Source organism: Canis aureus, chromosome 7 (assembly GCF_053574225.1).
Source record: "Canis aureus isolate CA01 chromosome 7, VMU_Caureus_v.1.0, whole genome shotgun sequence".
Taxonomy (NCBI): domain Eukaryota; kingdom Metazoa; phylum Chordata; class Mammalia; order Carnivora; family Canidae; genus Canis; species Canis aureus.
The window spans coordinates 44,501,069-44,520,318 of NC_135617.1; the positions used below are offsets into that span (position 1 = coordinate 44,501,069).

At 33.5% G+C, this 19,250-nt stretch overlaps 1 protein-coding gene across 1 annotated transcript in view; it reads left to right on the forward strand.

Annotated features, from left to right (window-relative positions):
• EYS (EGF-like photoreceptor maintenance factor) overlaps positions 1 to 19,250 on the forward strand; it is a 1,514,868-nt gene that overhangs the window by 580,213 nt on the left and 915,405 nt on the right. The window contains exons 17-19 of the mRNA XM_077903501.1: positions 2,805 to 2,976; positions 3,902 to 3,980; positions 15,498 to 15,694. Of these exons, the coding sequence (XP_077759627.1) occupies positions 2,805 to 2,976; positions 3,902 to 3,980; positions 15,498 to 15,694 (448 nt within the window). The remainder of the gene's footprint in view (positions 1 to 2,804; positions 2,977 to 3,901; positions 3,981 to 15,497; positions 15,695 to 19,250) is intronic.

Below are 19,250 nucleotides of genomic sequence, written 5' to 3' on the forward strand. Positions count from 1 at the left end.
TAAAAAGCTCTTAGGTAATGTTGATGGTGCTTCTCCAGTAAAATTGAGACACTCCTGCCCTCTCTAACAGAGAATACAGCAGAGAATTGTATCTTCTGTGAAGTCTCTTATCTCTAAATGGTACTAGATGTTTCCTGTCCAATTCCCTTTTATCATTTTACTCCTTGCCCGACACTTTTCTGGTAAATTCACCATCTCTTTGTAACTGAAATTTTCGTCATGGACTCTGCCAGCATTCTACATAGTGCTACGGAGACACTTTTTACTCATCTTATTAATTAGAATAATAATGCCTCTGGAAATATCAAAATCACTCATTTGATACAATATGATTGTGATTTTTTTTTGTCAACAAAATGATAGTAATTATATGTTAAATATGCATCAGGCCCTGGACTAGTTGTTTTAAATACATAGTTTTACTTTATCATCTCAATAAACCTGTGATGTCCTAATAAATAACCCTCATTTACAAATGAGAAAATTAGATGATGAATGTGTCTTCACTAAATATTATTATTGTCACAAATACCTGCTCTCTTCTGGCAGAAGATCACTCATCTTCATCTCATTTATGATAGGCTTGATTGTGTGACTTGGATCAGCAAATGAAACGTAGGTGGGAGATTTAAGAACCAGTATATGCTTGTCAAGTACCCCTTTCCCTTTCCCAGGATGATGACAATGTCCCAGGTAGAGGATGTTCCATTAACCTGGGTCCCATAATGAAGACTGAAAAGTGGAGTATGAGTGAGAAATATACCTGTGTGACATGAGTCACTGAGATTTAGGAAAGGGGGTCTTTTTCATTTTTAATATTAATGTGCACTATTATGCTTGTTCAATCCATATTCTGAACCTAAATTTTGATGGTCCTTTTAAACATGGCTGTGGATTTGACCAATTTACATGCATTATTTTTATGAATATCATTAATATCCAAAGTACTATTTAGGTAATAGCATTGTTTTTTTCTTTAAGCAGCCATTACATAATAGGATTTTGACTTGAAAACTGACAGTCTATGAAGAGAATTTCCAAAAATATTTTTTGCATTTGAAGCCTCATTTGCAATAAATCACAGACTCCCAGTGTGACTGCTCTAAATAACATTCACTTGAATAGATAGTTCTACAGATGATATGAAAATTAGTTAAGTTATGATACAACTTTGTGAAATGGCTGCCTATCTGGCAGTAGCCTTGTCCTCCCCAGCTTTTTCCTGGTATGCAAACAAGTGCTGAGATACCTAACTCACACAGAATATACTCTTTCAAACTTTTTATCTGAATTTTCTCGGATTCCTTTTCACCATGATCATCAAAGCTTTCTTGATCCTCTTTCTCAGATATAGACTCAATTAATTCCATTTCTTAAATGCCCAAAGCACTCAGTTTGCTCTCTCATTAGGACAGACACCATACTGTTACATATTAAGATATAGTATGATGGTATCACATAGTGGTTAACAGCATGCACTCTGCCATTTACTAGCCGTGAGATCTTATGCTTTATTTTCTTATTCTATAAAATGGGGAGAGAAATTTCCATGTCAGAAAACTAAGCCTTCAACACAAGGCCCGGCATGCCTGTAAGTGCTCAACTAGTGGTAACTAGATGTTCAGTACAGACGGACATAATGACAAAGAGATTATTCTAACCATTTTTACCATGTCTCTCTACTTTCTCCTAATACCTCTCACATGTAAAACCTTAACTACCATCTAGCTTCCCATTAAGCTTTGCTTATGTTGTTCTCCTGATGTTTTCTATCCATAAATATTGCCTCTGACAAAACGTTTCTGGATTAATAGGGTCACTCTCTTTTCTTGTTTTGTTGTTTATTGTTTCTCCTTTTTCTGTTTGGTACCCCTAGTTGACCACAGAGGTAGCATACGGTAGGTGCTTAATAAATATTTAAAACTTGGCCTTTGAAAACACTGGTATTTTGCCAAAAGTAGATTGCATTTAGAGATCTTAGCCCATTAATAGACTCACCAAGACCAAATTTAGTAAAATTCACTCTTTCTTTATTAAAAAAAAAAGATTTTATTTATTTATTCATGAGAGACACAGAGAGAGAGAGAGAGAGACAGAGACATAAGCAGAGAGAGAAGCAAGCTCCATGCAGGGGGCCTGATGTGGGACTCTATCCCAGAACTCCAGGATCACGCCCCAGCCAAAGGCAACGCTCAACCACTGAGCCACTCAGGCATCACAAACTTGCTCTTTTTTAACTCCTATAAGTAAGAAATGTTTGACTGCCAATAATCATTAAAAAAAAGGGGAGGATCCCTCAGTGGCTCAGTGGTTTAGTGCCTGCCTTGAGCCCAGGCCGTGATCCTGAAATCCCGGGATCGAGTCCCATGTCAGGCTCCCTGCATGGAGCCTGCTTCTCCCTCTGCTTGTGTCTCTGCCTCTCTCTCTCTCTCTGTATCTCTCATGGATAAATAAATACAATCTTATAAAACAAAAACTATGAAAAAAAACCCTATGAATTAGTATTTACAGTGACAAATTGATATATTATTTCACTAATATTCTCAATTCCTCACACTAAAAACAAATTTCTTAAGAAGATTAAGCTTGTGCTTTGTTTTTCTCATTTACATTAAATTAGAAGTGTAAGAGTTTATAGATCTGGTATGTTTAACCTTGAGAAATGTTTTATTTTGCTACAGTGTGTCAAATTACTTTTCTGTGAAGGGAGTCTTGATTTCTTGGTGACATTTACCATAAATGAACAAACTTTTGAGTTTTACATATAAATGGTCTCATGTTTTATCTTGTCTCTTCTATTGCAGGCATTGATTGTGAAGTAAATATAGATGAATGTCTATCAGAGCCCTGTCTCCAAGATGGAACTTGCATTGATGGCATCAATCATTATACCTGTGACTGCAAGAGTGGATTTTTCGGAACACATTGTGAAACAAATGCAAATGATTGCCTCTCAAATCCTTGTCTACATGGAAGGTAAGAATTTTTATTTTTCTATTATTAAATCAGAAAATAAATTTAACTCACAATATTTAGGACATGTCACGGGAAAGTTGATAAATATAATTTTAATTATGCTCTTTCATAAAACAAGAGCTAAGTACAGTTAAGATGAGATGCTGCCTGTTTTACTTAATGCAATGTACTGATATGTTATCTCTGCTCTTTTATTTCTGCTCATTAGCATAAAGTAATTTTCAATAAATGTGGATTAATTGGACTTTAATATACTTAAAGGTAACTGCTTACAGTAATAGAAGTAGCAGGTAAGATGATGAGACATTCTATTATTTGCTCTGCAAAGGGATAATACCACACACTTAGTATTTAAAATGTCCCTAAGTAGACTGGTTCTCTCATCCCTATGTGCATGTAAGGTATTTTTGACTCTCTTTATGAAATTGCATAATAACTCTCATGCTCATGGATAGAATATTAGTTTATGCAAATTTAGACCCTGGATATTTCTAAGAGATGCAAGTGGCAAAGAATGCTTCATAGATGCACCAGCCTTTCTCTGCAGCATTATTTTTTCTTTTTTAGTCCTGCCACTGACTTTGTAAGCAGAGAAGGGAGGATAAGGATGGGTAGCTCACTGTAGTGCAATTTGGCCATAGCTGACTTCAGTTCCCTACATAAATTCTAGACATACTTTTTATCTTTAGAACTGTTCTTTCCTTATAATGCCATGGGGATGATGGCAAAAATTAAAATTGATCTGTTCTTTCAGTCCAATCACCTTGAAGGATAAGAAACCAGGAACAGACTCTGCCTTCTATTGCTTGTGGGAATTTTTTTTTTTTTTTACTGTGACTGGAAAAGAAAAACTTTAAATAGTGAAACTCCTTTGAAATTATGTTTTAATGTCTTACTTATTTAAAAATTTAATTCTGTGTTTCAGATGTATAGATCTTGTTAGCAAGTATCAATGTTCATGTGTTGCGGAATGGACTACCTCAAGATGTAAGATCAAGATTAATGTAAGTTTTATGTTACATTTAAAATAATTTAAAAGGACACCCGGGTGGCTCAGTAGTTTAGTGCCTGCCTTCAGCCCAGAGCATGATCCTGGATTCCTGGGATCGAGTCCCACATCGGACTCCCTGCATAGAGCCTGCTTCTCCCTCTGCCTGTGTCTCTGCCTCTCTCTCTGTGTCTCTCATGAATAAATAAATAAAATCTTTTAAAAATAAAATAAAATAATTTAAAAGAAAACCAAAGTAATTGTTATAGGTTTCAAAATTTCTTCAATAGTTGTTCATAATTTAACTGCTCTCTCACCTTCTTTGTAATTTCTCAGTTACTCCCAACAGAACTAAAAATGACAGCTTCTTTTCATTTTCCCTCCTCTGTCTCTTGTTATCATCAATTTCTACAATCTAGATCCCTCATTAATTAAATCCTGGAAGTGGTCATTTCAAAAGAAGGCTTAAAAGGCTTATGCTTTGCCATCTGCCTCCCCCTTTCTGGTCTTTGGACATACAGATGTCTGTGAATGTCTAGGGATGAGAGGACATTAAAATGATCCAGATAACACCAGAAAATAAATACTGGATGTATGTGCCAAGAAATGGGTACATGTAAAGAACACCAATACCTGAAGTACTCTCAAGATCTGTTTTTGAGTCTTCAGGAGTCTGTGATGTGACTGGTGCATGGTATTTTATGTGGGATGCCTTATTTATTGAGAAATGTTGGTTACCTGAACTTTGAGATCATATTCGATGAGAGTCTTCTTAGCCTTACTCAATAATGGGAGATTCTTCCAAATCTTTCCTGTCTCACATGGTAAAGGAAGGAAGTATTGGGACTAAAAAGAGCCTGTAATAAAGTGAGACTATGAATATTTTATTTAACTCCTTTCTCTCATTCCCTTGTCAGTAAAATATAGCAATAATAATTCTGATGTTACATAGTCACTGGTATAATAATGCACATATGACATGGTAGGTATTCAGTAAATTATCTTTTCAGAGAGAGTAATAGGGTGGTGAAATGCAATAAGGAGAAACAGGAGTGAGCCACTATTTTGCTACTTACTTGCTATGTGTTCTTGGATAAATTATTTTATTATCCATCTTAGCTATTTAATGAGGATAGTCATAATAACATCCTATTGGTTGTTGTGAGGAATAAATTAGATAATGCATGTAAAACAATTAGCACATTTTCTGACATTGTTTTATTAAAATTATTTCTTGATATTATATTGATTTGGTTCTAGATAGTGAAGCCATACTTGATATGGAAAAGGAAGTGTTATAATTAATAAATTCCCTGGTAAAAATGGACAAGGCATCTATCTTGTTAGCATTCTTAGATATATTGCCTATGGCAATCTCTAAAACCCTGTCTCTCGGTAGTATAAATGAGGCATTCTTCTTCAGAATTAAACATATAGTAAATAAATATTTTCTTTTGTAAACAGATTTCATACACACATACATGCAATATTATAAGAACAATTATTAAAATTCTACCTATATACTTCTAAATTTTTTCCTAATATTTTTACTTTATTTTAACATAAAACTGGACTCATTATTCTCCTTATTAAGACACTTTTTTTTCACTTAGTGTATCTTAGGAACCATTGCATTGTAATACATAGAGTCCTGACTCATTCCATTTATTTATTTATTTATTTATCTATTTATTTATTTATTTATGTCCATTGAGGCATTTTATTTGCATACATGTATTATATCCCTAGAAAAAAGAATTGGATTTTCTCTCCTATGTGTTTTCATCTTGTTTCTTCATGGTCCATGATGCCAGCTGAAGTTGTCAGTACAATGAAACAAAACTGGCAGGACAGAAGCAGATTATTATACCATTTTTCTAAATCTTTGAGTTGTACCTCAAATCTGAGGCTAATCATTCCACACTTGTTTAACCTGCCCATAAGGTTCACGGCAATTTTCCCAGCTCTTTGATTATTGATGATTTCAAATTCACCGAAGTAACCATGCTTCATCATCACAGTTAGAAACCAGATGATGACTTTTGAGCACCGCCTATTAAGAACCTAGTGTTTGGTCTCTCTTTTCAACATCGTTAATGCTCGTTTGTTTGTTTGTTTGTTTGTTTGTTAATGCTCTTGAGAATGTCTGCCAGGATATTCACATGCATCATTATGGTGGCATGAAAAGATGGTAGAAAGAAACTGACTCATTACTTTTAACAGCTACATTTTCCAAATAAGTCTTGAAGAACCTCACTTATTTAGGAGCACCTGAGTGGCTCAGTCACTTAAGCATCTGACTCTTGATTTCAGCTCAGGTCATGATCTCAGAGTTGTAAAATCAAGACCCAAGTGGGGCTCCACACTTATTGCAGGGTCTGCTTTTAGATCCTCTTCCTCTTCCCTGCCCTCCACTCACATGCCCTCTCTCTCTAAAATAAAAGTATATTTTTAAAAGAAACCTTTCTTATTTAATGAGAGTATAAGCATGCCACCTTCCTTAGATCCTAGTAAATAAAATCATTTTCTTTAAAGTGTTGACTAATTTGATGAGAAAAAAGGTGGCATGCCATTGTTCTGATTTACATTTTCCCAGGTTATTACCAAGATTAAGCACCTTTCTGTAAGATTATTTGCCATCTGTATTTCTTTGTGCCTGTCTACTCATAGCCTTTGATGAATAGTATTTTTCTTTCGCATTTCTTATTCTTTGCTTTTTGGTTTGCATATATTATTCTAAATTGTGGGTAAAATCCATTGAGTTCTACAAAATTGAAATCTTGTCTAGAGCTTAGCTGCTCTTACTTTTTAAGACTTGTGAATTGTGGGATTTTTATATTTTTCTTTACTTTTTTCTTCTTTTAAAGATTATGTTTATTCCTTTGGGAGATAGAGGGGGGGCTTACCCAGGGGGAGGGGGAGAGGCAGAGGGAGAGGAAGAAGCAGACTCCGCACTGAGCAGGGAGCCTGATGAACGCTGAATCCCAGGACTCCTGGATCATGACCTGAGCCAAAGGCAGATGCTTAACTGGCTGAGCCACCTAGGTACCCTTACATTTTTCTTTATGACACTGGACTTTGAATTTCTCCTTAGAAAGTGTTTTCATGCAGCAATATTTGAATTATTCTCTTATATTCTCATCTACAATTTTAGGATTAATAACACTTTTAGTACTTTAATTCACAGTGAATATATTATTATGATAAATTAGGGAAATGAATTTTCTAAGAATTTTTATCAAAGGGTCTGTCATTTTTCTTTTGATTCAGGTTGCCTCATTTTTCATACATTAAGTTACTATATATGAGTCAGTTTAGGACTATATATTCTATTCTACTTAAAATTTTTGCTGTCATCTATATTAATTATTGCAGTTCAACAGAATTTTTTAAGTGCTCTTTTCATTTATATATTAAGTACACTCTAAATGTAATTTTGGTCATTCATTTTGCAAAAATTAAATATTTCCTACCTATGAGAAACAGAAATAAAATAATCTTCAGAAATACCTCCTGCTCTCCAGTCCTAATTGGAAATATCAAATAGATATAAATGTGTATGTTACTTAGCTGACCTATTTATTGTAACTTCCTCTGTTTTGCAATGCCCAAAAAAGCCTTTTAGATTAATGCCCAAGTCTGTCTTCTTTTTTTCTTTTTTTCTAAAATTTTATTTATTTGTTTGAGAGAGAAAGAGAGTGTGCATGAGCAGAAAGAGGAGATAGAGAGAGAGGAAGAAGTAGACTCCCTACTGAGCAGGGAGACCAACTAAGGCTAGTTCCCAGGACCCTGATATCATGACCTGTGAGAAAGCAGATGCTTAACTGAGCTGCATAGGGCCTCCCAAGTCTGTCTTTCTAAGCTAGAGACAAGAGGGGTGGCAGTACTGATAGAAAAGAATGCTAAGGGTCAGTATGGGGGCAGAGTGATGATATATCTGATGCTCCTTGGAAAGTCAGAGAGTGGGGATCCCTGGGTGGCTCAGCGGTTTGGAGCCTACCTTCAGCCTAGGGCATGATCCTGGAGTCCCAGGATTAAGTCCCAGTCGAGCTCCCGCATGGAGCCTGCTTCTCCCTCTGCCTGTGTCTCTGTGCCTCTCTCTCTCTCTCTCTCTCTTTCGTCTCTTTATTCATTTATTTATGAATAAGTAAATAAAATCTTTTTTAAAAAGTGAGAAAGCAAAGTTTATATTAGGATATAAGGGGGAAAACCAGAAGAAAACTTATTTTGTTTCTGTTTTTGTTTTGTCTTGTTTATTTTTTAAAGATTTATTTTTTTATTTGAAAGAGAGAGGAAGAGAGAAAGTGGGGGTGGGGGCTTGGGAGAGGATCAGGAGTGAAGCAGACACCCGGCTGTACTCCGAGTCATCTCACAACCCTGAGATCATGACCTGAGCAGAAATCAAAAGGCAGGCACTTAACTGAATGAGCCTACCAGGCACCCTGTTTCAGTTTTTTGTTTTTGTCAATCTGATAATTTGAGGCAAGCTTCAAAAAATTAAAATCAATGCTACAATAAAAACAAATACATGATTGAATATGAGATGTTTGTGGTTAGTGACAAATGCAATTAACTCTGGATACACATATACAAGACATACACACACTCTCACTCACAGGAAAAAAACAGAGTAGGGTGATATAAAAATCAGATATTTATCTTTATTTTGTTGTGACTGAGAAAGATAACTGCTACAAAGGAGCAGTGTTCTGTCTTGTTTTTGTTTTATTTTGTTTTTAATAACAAATTATAAATACATAAGTACTAAAATGGGAAACAAGAAAACTCTACATTACCTTTAAGGAATTTTGACGTTCATTTCATGAATTTGGCATAGTGTCTAGTTTCAACCCTGATGTACTTTTCCTTCCTGTATTTGATTCATTTGTGCATTTCAGGATATTTCTAAGACAGTGGTTTTGTTTTCTTATATTTCAGTGGCTTTTCTTTCCTGGAAGTATTGTCAGACACATTTTCAATAGAGAAAAAAATGATATTTACTGCAAAAATCCCAATTTAGGTATTTCATAATCTTGTTTGTTTTGTTTAAATAACAAGTTAAACAGTGCATTTTCCTTATATCAAAGCATTGTAAATCAGATTAAATTGGGATTCAAATAAAATCTTCCTATTAACTACTTTAGTTCCATCTTCCACCATGTAAGAAAGAAAAAACAGCAAATGAAAATTATATTGGAAGTAAATTTTAGAGATATTTAGTCTTTACCATTACATTGCCATTTTCCACAGCCAAGAGAGACTCCTTTGAGAGAGAAATCAAGGCTTGGCAGTACAATGAGCCCTAAGTTAGAGTTCAGGGCATCTTGTATCTATGTGATTTTATTCTGGCATTATCTTGCTATAAGATATTGGTGAAGTAGGTAACACCCTTGGGCTTATTTTAAAATAAAATTGTTGGGCTAGATTTTTGTTACTTAGTCCATGGACTATCAGCATCAGAATCCCCTGGGGTTTATTAGGAGTGGAGAAGCTCAGGCCTCACACCAAAACTTTTGAGTTTAAATCTGTAATTTAACAAGCTTCCCAGAGTATTCATAGGTAATTTAAGTTTTAGGAACAATAGACTACATTAGTAATTTTTATTCAGAGCTACACAAAATTCGAGAAAAAAACAAGACTTTGCATTGGGTAAGGTAAGGCTGTAATGGGTACCATGTTCTATTTCCACTCTTTGGATAGACCAGTGTTTGGATTATCTCTTTAATATACTCTGTTTCTCCAAGATCTTATTGAAGAAAATATCCCACTACTTTATAAACAGCAGTGCAAGAAAGAGAACATATGATTCCATGACAGAAATGCTATAATAAAGAGAATCTCAGTAGTAACTTTCTATTCTTCTGGGAAGTTCAGAGATCACAGAACAAGTTCTGGATCTAAACTACACAACTCAGATGGAACACAACTAGCAGAGAGACTGGCCAATTTGGCAGTTTGCTCTGGTTAAGCAGTCCATAATGGATACATTTCTGCTGTGTTTCTCTTACACTTCTGTAGATTTTCTGCCATGGCATTTGGAATGCAAGTTGAAAGAATGTAGTATCGGGGTATAGCCTAAATATCTAGATTGCCCTGGTCTGCAATATTACTCCTAGCTTCTTTCTTTTTTTCTAAACCCTCAGACTTTTAGTTTTCTATTTTCTGAAATTAATTAGTAGTTTCTTCTTGGAAAGCATTTTATTATATTTAAATAGGGTATAGCAAAATAATATAAATGATGATGAACAGAAGGAAAGGCATCCACTTTAAGTTTTGCACCAGGAAAGATCAAGAATTTTAAACGATTTTTTTTTCTAAAAAGAAATTACTTTTGTATTTTCCATTAAGCCTGCTAATTAATTTAGTAAAAGATTCTTGTAAACTCTAGAAACAGAACTATTGGCAGTCTAAAAATGATCCCTTTCTTCCCATGGGAGATATAATTCAATTAGTTTATGCAATGCTTTCTAATAAATCATTCTATATATACCCAGATATAGGCCTAAGAGGGAAACATGTTGTTTCCATGTCATTCCCTATGGAATTCTGCATTTATATTCCAGGAAAATAACTGCAGCACCTGCACAAAGTGTACTTGGTGCCCTTGATTACATTTTTAGCAAAGTTAGGACAAATATTCAAATGGAATTCATTTATAAAAACATACATTTAGCTGTATCACTTGGGTGAGTGTAAAAGATCACCATCTGGGTTCTAAGCATGACTTGAGTTTCATAATCAAGGGCACAATCCATTTCTTATTGAAAAGGACACTAATTAAAGTCTTTGGTGATTTTGACAGATCTTTAATTTTTCATGTGATAAATGATATGAATGTGATGGCTTCACATTAGCCTTTTCAGTGTGAGTTTTTATTGTTAACATTTCTTAAAAGTCACTAAATGTTTATAAGCATAAGTGTCAACTAATAATAGTTCTAAGAAACACTAATTTTCAGAGTAAAATGTTAAAAAAATCACATTGTGTATGTAAATATCTTTGAAGATGTAGTAACTTAGATTCTAGAGTGCAAATGATTCATATTTCTATGTATTCATTAAGAAATTCTGTGTAGATAACATACCAAGAGTATATAAAAATGTTTTACTAATTATGTCATAAAATTTCATAGATTATTTCTCAGAACTATAGGTGCAAATCTTTTCAGAGTTAACATTATCTTGAAAAATGATGTCATACCTTGTTTAAAGCGCCATGCTTTGTGCCCAGAATATAAACATGTATGTAATATCTAAAATATAAACTTAAGAAGCATGATATGGTAGACATTAAATATACCAAAAGACTCATTTTCTGTTCTAACCAAATGACTGAGATAGAGACTGACAAGGCCCTTGGCCTGCAGAGTATAAAGGAAAAGAAGATAACATTTACTGAAGAGTTGTTATGTCCCAGGAAAGGACTAATGACTTTATATTTGTTATTTTATGTAATTCCCATTGGAGCCTGTATGAAATGGATGAAATTATTGCCATTTTATACATGAATGCACTAACAAAAAATAAAATACTATTTATTTAATAACTGGGTAAAAGTAGTTTCAAAATATCCAAAGGTTGGGGATCCCTGGGTGGCTCACCGGTTTAGTGCCTGCCTTCAGCCCAGGGGTAATCCTGGAGTCTCGGGATCGAGTCCCACATCAGGGACCCTGCATGGAGCCTGCTTTTCACTCTGCCTGTGTCTCTCCCATTCTCTCTCTCTCTCTCTGTCTCATGAATAAATAAATAAAATCTTTAAAAAAATATATCCAAAGACATAAAACTATTCAACTTTAAAAGTAATACACAGATATTAACTAGGTTCCTCTGATCCTCAAATCTCCTGTATTTCTGGGACTTTAGGATGCAGAAACACTAGACGCAAATTTGGACAAATGCGTGGAAAAGTCGCTAATTAAAAGATTATGATTGGATACATAATAAGACTCTGGACCAAGATGGTTATATATGAGGCACCTGAATTTCTCTCTTGCCATGGATGCACTGAATGTACAGAACAATGTGCACAGCAATTTCCCTTGAAAGGAATCCAGAAACTACTGCACATCGGGCAACTGAGAAAAAAACCCATATTAAAATGAGTCAGAAAGGCTGAGACATACTCTCACCATAAATCTCACTCCTGCACAGTGCCATACAATTAGGAAGATATCCCTAACTTCTAGGTTCTCCCAGAGACGTGATGGGTCTGGACCCAACTAGCATCCCAAATTTTAAGATGTATAAATCTAAATTTTTTAAAGATTTTATTTATTTATTCATGAGAGATACACAGAGAGAGGCAGAGACATAGGCAGAGGGAGAAGCAGACTCCCTGCGGGGAGCCTGATGCAGGACTCCATCCCAGGACCATCACAACCTGAGCCAAATGCAAATGCTCAACCACTGAGCCACCCAGGTGCCCCTGTAAACCCTTTATACATATCCAAAGTTAAGTTGTTAATATGGACATACTATTCTATAAAATAGACAAAGTACAAAAATGCTTTGTATTTCTATACACAATGAACTGTTAGAAAGAGAAATTAAGATAACAGTCCCATTTATAATAACACCAAAAAGAGGTTAGCCTGGGTGGCTCAGCACTTTAGTGCCTGCCTTCAGCCCAGGGAATGATCCTGGAGACCCGAGATCGAGTCCTGCATCAGGCTCCCTGCATGGAGCCTGCTTCTCTCTCTCCCTGTGTCTTTGACTCGTGTGTGTGTCTCATGAATAAATAAATAAAATTAAAAAAAAAACACCAAAAAGAAAAAAAATACTTAGGAAAATTTTACAAAGGAGGAGATGAACAATCTATACACTGAACACAATAAAACATTGATGCAAGATGATTAAGAAGGTATAAAAAAAGAAAGGAAGAAGAAAAAGAAAGAAAGAAAGAAAAAAGAAAGAAGAAAAAAAGAAGAAAGAAGAAAGAAAGAAAGAAAGAAAGAAAGAAAGAAAGAAAGAAAGAAAGAGAAAGAAAGAAAGGAAGAAAGAAAGAAAAGAAAGAAAGAAAGAAAGAAAGAAAGAAAGAAAGAAAGAAAGAAAGAAAGAAAGAAGAAAGAAAGAAAAAGAAAGAAAGAAAGAAAGAAAGAAAGAAAGAAAGAAAGAAAGAAAAAGAAGAGAAAGAAAAGAAAAGAAATATTTTCTATTTTTGGATTGGAAGAATTAGTATTATTGAAATGTCTATGCTACCCAAAGTGATTTATAGATTTAATATCATCCTTATCAAAATTCCAAAGGCATTTTTCACAGAAATAGAAAAAAAAATCCTAATGTTTGTATGGAACCACAGAAGACTCTAAACAGCCAAAGCAAGCTTGAGAAAGGAGAACAAAGCTGGAGGATTACACTTACTGATTTTAAACTATATTCAAAGCTACAGTAATCAAAACAGTGTGGTTTGGCGCAAAAACAGAAACATAGATCAATGGAACATAATGAAGAGCCCAGAAATAAACCTGTGCAAATATGGCCAATTAATTTATGACAAAAGAGCCAATAATGCACATGAGAAAAGGACAGTCTCTTCAATCAATGGTGTTGAGAAAACTGATAGCCACTATAGACTATACCATTGCAGAACCCACTCAGAATGGATTAAGATTTGAATGTAAGACCTGAAACCTTAAAACTCCTAGAAGACATTCTGGTAAGCTCCTTGATATTTGATCTTAGCAATCATTTTTTTGGATTTGACACCAAAAACAAATGCAAAGAAAGCAAAAAATAAGCAAAAAGAACTTCATAAGACTTATGAAGCTTTTGCACAGCAAACCACCACTAAAAAAATGAAAAGCTACTTATGGAATCAAAGAAAATTTTCTTATACCACATATCTAATAAGGGATTAATATCCAAATATATAAGGAACTCAGGCAAGTCAACAGCAAAACAAAGAAACAAACAAAACCCCCAAATAACCCAATTTAAAACATGGGCAATAGGCTTGAATAGATACTTCTCCAGTGAAGCCATACAAATGGCCAATAGATATATGAAAAGGCACTGAACATCACAAGTCATCAGGGAAATGTAAATCAAAACCACAGTGAGATATTGTCCCATACCTATCAGAATGTCTATCAGCAAAAACGCAAGAGATTACAGATGTTGGCAAGGATGTGGAAAAAAGGGAACCCTGTACACTGATGATGGCAGTATAAACTGGTAGTCACTATGGAAACACTATGGAGGTTCCTCAAGAAATTAAAAAATATAACTACCATATGATCCAGTAATCACACTCCTGAGTAATTAGCCAAAGGAAATTACACCATTACCTTGAAGAGATATCTGTAATTCCATGTTTACTGCAGCATTATTCACAATAGCCAAGGTATAGAAATACCCTATGTTTATCCAACCATCAGAAACAACTTATGTTCATCAACCAAAAAGTTGGATAAAGAAATGTGGCATCTGTATATACAATGGACTATTATTCAGCCTTAAAAAGGAAGGAAATCTTGCCATTTATATTGATAAACTTGGAGGGCCATATGCTAGGGTAAATAAGCCAGACTAACGACAAATACTGTACTGTATAGTGTCACTTTTATGTGGAACCTAAAAAAAAATGTTGAATTCATAAGAACAGAAAGTAGAATGGTTGATTGCCCGGGAAAAATATGGAAAGGCTGGGAAATCATACAAACCTTTAGTTATAAGATGTAGAAACTGGGACTCTAACACATAACATGGTGACTATAGTAATAACATTGTATTCTATAATTAACATTTACTAAGAGTTTCTACTCTCTTACTTCTCATTCCCTCCACTATAAAAGAAAAAAGGTAAATATGTGAGGTGATAGGTGTATGAATTAATTCAATGGTGGGGATCTTTTCACAATATATATATAAATAAAATCATCATGCTCTATAGCTTAAATATAGCACATGTTTTTTTTTTAATCAACTATACCTCAATAAATCTGAAATGAAAGAATATACATGTTAAAATAATTTTGTTGAAAAAAGAATTATGAATAGAATAAAGAGGGATATTAAATAAAATATTAAAGATGCCTTTGTTCTTTAGAAGGATAAAAGTCAATTGTGAATTATCTGTTCTAAGTATGTGTTCAAACCCAGGATTCCTTTGAGAGTTAGTAAAGACACTATTAAACATTACCCTAGGGTAGCAGAATGAATGTGGGGCTGTTCCAGGGAAACTGAGATGTATACTAAGGGTCAGCGAATTCCTGATATTATATACATAGGCTTTGCGTTAGAACCATTACTAAGGTGTGTAGGGAGATAGGTGTTCACTGCATGGTACATGTTTCAGTAAAGTATAATAAAGTTTTTTTTTTCCTGAAAAATCAACAATGGGACATTTGACAGAGTATTGCTATTGATAAAAAAATAAAAATAATTTATTTCTAGAAATATTTCAGTTACTAGAGGAAGGGAATATCAGATAAGCTTTCATTTAGATTTCTCAAAAATGTTTAAATAAAATATTTTAATAAAATTGTTAGTCTTATCACTAATAATCAAATTTAATTCTCTTTTTCTTACTTTAGAACTGCACATCAATTCCTTGTATAAATGAAGACTTCTGTCAGAAATCAGTCCATGGCTTTACTTGCATTTGCCCAAGTGGATACACTGATGCATATTGTGAAATAAATATTGACAGTGCTGAGCCTGAACTGAGTTTGATCCTCTGTCTTAATGGAACGATTTGTGTTGATGGGCCTGGACACTTGTTTTACTGCAGGTCAGTATTTATTTACTTACAATTAACCAAATATATATTTAGGAAAGCATATAAACATCCTAGTAGTGATGCACTCTGAAATGTAGATACTAAATGTTGAAGTAAGTTTTCATCTTACAAAAATGAAATCATAAATTTTAAACTAACAATTCTAAGAAAGCATTATTTATGTGTTATTTCCATATAAATCCCATGTTGGACTTCCAAATTTGATCATCTCTCATTTTATAATTGTTTCATATCAGCTATCTTTCTCAGAATTGAATTCTTACTCTTTTTCTTAAATATTATACCATATGAATGATACATAGTTTGTATTTATAGTTTACTTCTTATAGAGATTCATTAGTCTTCCTGCTGTACTTGTAATTCTAAGATCTTAACAACTGATAAAATTTTCATTTGCTAAGATTTATAAAAATAAATGTGTCACTGCATTTTTCAACCAACTACTATTTAAGATATCTTTTAAAAATTCGTAGGAAATAAATTTTCATTACCTTTGTTCTTTATGATTATATAATGTATAATTGGTTGGTCATTTGAGAATTTAGCCATTACCTGTTCAATTTGTAAAATATTAATTGAAACCACGTATTTAAAAATATAGTTTATCTTTTCTATTTCAGTCTGATTTTTGAGAGACTGGTACTAAGTTAAAATCTGTGAACTGTGTTTCTTCTAAATAAGTTATTGAAAGGTTGAAATACCATATGTATTTTGGTGCATAATTATTTAATGGTAAAGTGTGTCTATCATTTCTATATTTTATCAATTATCTCTTTTTAAAATTATTAATATAGTCTGCATTATATTTAATATTGCCACCACCTTATTTTCTTCGTTCATTATCTACACTGTATTTTGTCCTTTTATTTATTTTGATCATTTTATTTGGGGCATATCTTTAGTAAGGCACACATAGATGATGATTTCACATAAACCCAAGCAGACTGTTTCATTTAACATATGTAGACAGTGTTAATTTATTATTATGACACAGCTATTCTTTATTACATAGTGGCTAACATGCCATTTTTATTTGTAGGGTGTGTGTATGTGTGTGTGTGTCTTGTCTCTGTTGTATTTTGTATTTTTAAGCATGAATTTTGCTTATTTTGCTCTGGTGGTTTGATAAGTATAGAAAGTAAACAGGTTTCTAACATCAATTATAATTATGTAAAATATCACAAAAATGACCACTTGACCATTGCAAGGACCCTCTAATCAGTGCCTGGATGAAATCAACAACAGTAAGTTGAACATTTATTTCCAATGGATATGATGTTGTAAATCAAGGTTCCATTAATGGAAGGAAACTTACTCTGTTCAAAAAAAAGAAGAAAAGAAAGGAAAGAAGAAAGAAAGAAAGAAGAAGAAAAAGAAAGAAAGAAAGAAAGAAAGAAAGAAAGAAAGAAAGAAAGAAAGAAAGAAAGAAAGAAAGGAAAGAAAGGAAAGAAAGAAAGAAAGAAAGAAAGGGAAAGAATTGACCCTAAAACTAAAATATATGTTTTTTTACAACCTTGTTAATTCAAGCACTATAAAAGCTACTCTATAAATCTTCCTTTTAAGGGATGTTATTCATGAGCTGGTTAGGCTGACCTTTCTTAAAGCATGAAGTCAATAGAATTTAGACTGAAAAGACTTGCTTCTTTTCCTGGCTTATCTCCCAGGGATAAGCATAGACAACCATTGCAGTTACAAGGTTATTCAAATTTCATTTAAATAAGAGTTGTCTGTTTTCAAAATTTTCAAAGTTGATTCAATATGCCTGAAAGCTCCTGAAAGTCTGTGAATGGTAAATTTAAATGCCTTAGGAGTTTCAGTTTCTAAGAGACTTGCAGAGTGACTGTGAATAGCCATCGATGTTGGTGCGGTGCCGAGTTAGCACAATTCTTAAACCATTTATTTACAAAAGAAAACTTATGGGATGGAGTGTTTTGCAAGTTAAATCATATATTTGTGTGTGGGTTAAGGATTAATCTGTGATATGTTTATTTAAACCATAGTAAAAATCATTTTTGTTTATTTAAAAAAATTGTATAAAATCTGGGGCCCTGAGTGGCACAGTCTGTTCTTGGTTTCCTCTCAGGTCATGATCTCAGGGTCCTGGAAAAGAGCCTGTGTGGAGCTCCAAGTCCACGTGGAGTCTGCTTGAGATTCCTTCTCTCCCTCTCTCTCTGCCCCTCCCATTCATGCTGTCTCTCTCTTTCTCTCTCTCTAAAACAAATAAACAAAATCTTTTTTAAAAAATGATACAAAACCTGCTGTTAGATCCCTATTTTCCATTATTCAAATTTTATCAAAAAGAAAAAGCATACTCTTAGAAATGTGGTAACTTTTGTCACTGTCTTCATTATGCTCATCTTCTGTCAATGTTAACACAAATCAGAGTTAATGTCTGTGTTCTCACTGCTTTTTGTTGTTGTTAATCAGCTTTCTAAATTTTGTTTGATTTTAATTGGAAAAAAAGATCAAAACCTGTAAGTTTCTACATTCACAATACTTATCCTGAAGTATTTTTTTAAAATATTTATTTATTTATTTAGAGAAAAAGAGAGAAAGTGGAAGGAGGACAGAGAGAGAGAATCTCAAGCAGACACCCTGCTGAGCAGAGCCCAACATGGGGCTTACCTCACAACCCTGAACTGAGATCATGATCTGAACCGAAATCAAGAATGGGTTGCTTAACCATAGTCTGAGCTATCCAGGTTCTCCCAAAGTCTTATTTCTGATGAAATTTTGTTAGTAAAACACTTCAGCCTTTAATGACCTATAGAATATGCTATACTGTTGGTTTCCTGATGATTAAGGGAGAACTAATTTTCTTCTGATTGAAACCTTATGCTATATCACAAACTGCCTGGAGAATTTGAAACTGCCAACCTAAGTGATTTTGTTGTGTTACTGGTTTCACATATAAATTAGAACTTGGAGAAGTATGAACTTTTAGATCTTGGTATTGTTTAAGGATTAGGTAGTTGCTGGTGTTATTTTGCTTTCACTTCCATCATTGCAGAAAATGAACCAGAGAATGGCCTAGTTTCATGAATATCATGTTTTATGAATTAAGTTGATTCACTTCCTTCATGAAAGCTGATACACGATTTTAATTTAACTAGAAGTTATGGATAAAATACTAACTCAATGACTGGCATGTAGATAATTTATAGTTTAATTCAATTCCCATTTATCTTTGACATTGAAGATTTAACCAGAATATGTGATGTTATATATTTTTCTTATTTTTTCTTCATATCTAGAAAACTTTATTATTCCTTTATTATTTGTTTCAGCAATAATGCTGATTCATTCATTCTGTATTTTTCTTTGGGTACTAATATTGCTTATATATTGTACATCACAAAATTAAAAAAATTAAAACTCTATCAAATATTTTATTTTCCGTTTTTATGTCTTTTTAAAAAATTCCTTCTGAATTATCTACTTATTTCTTACCCTATTTTAAAATCTGGTTTATAAAATTCTTCTTTAGAAGAATATTATTTATTTTCTCTTACTTTTCAATACATAAGTACTTTTTAAGTAGCTGTGT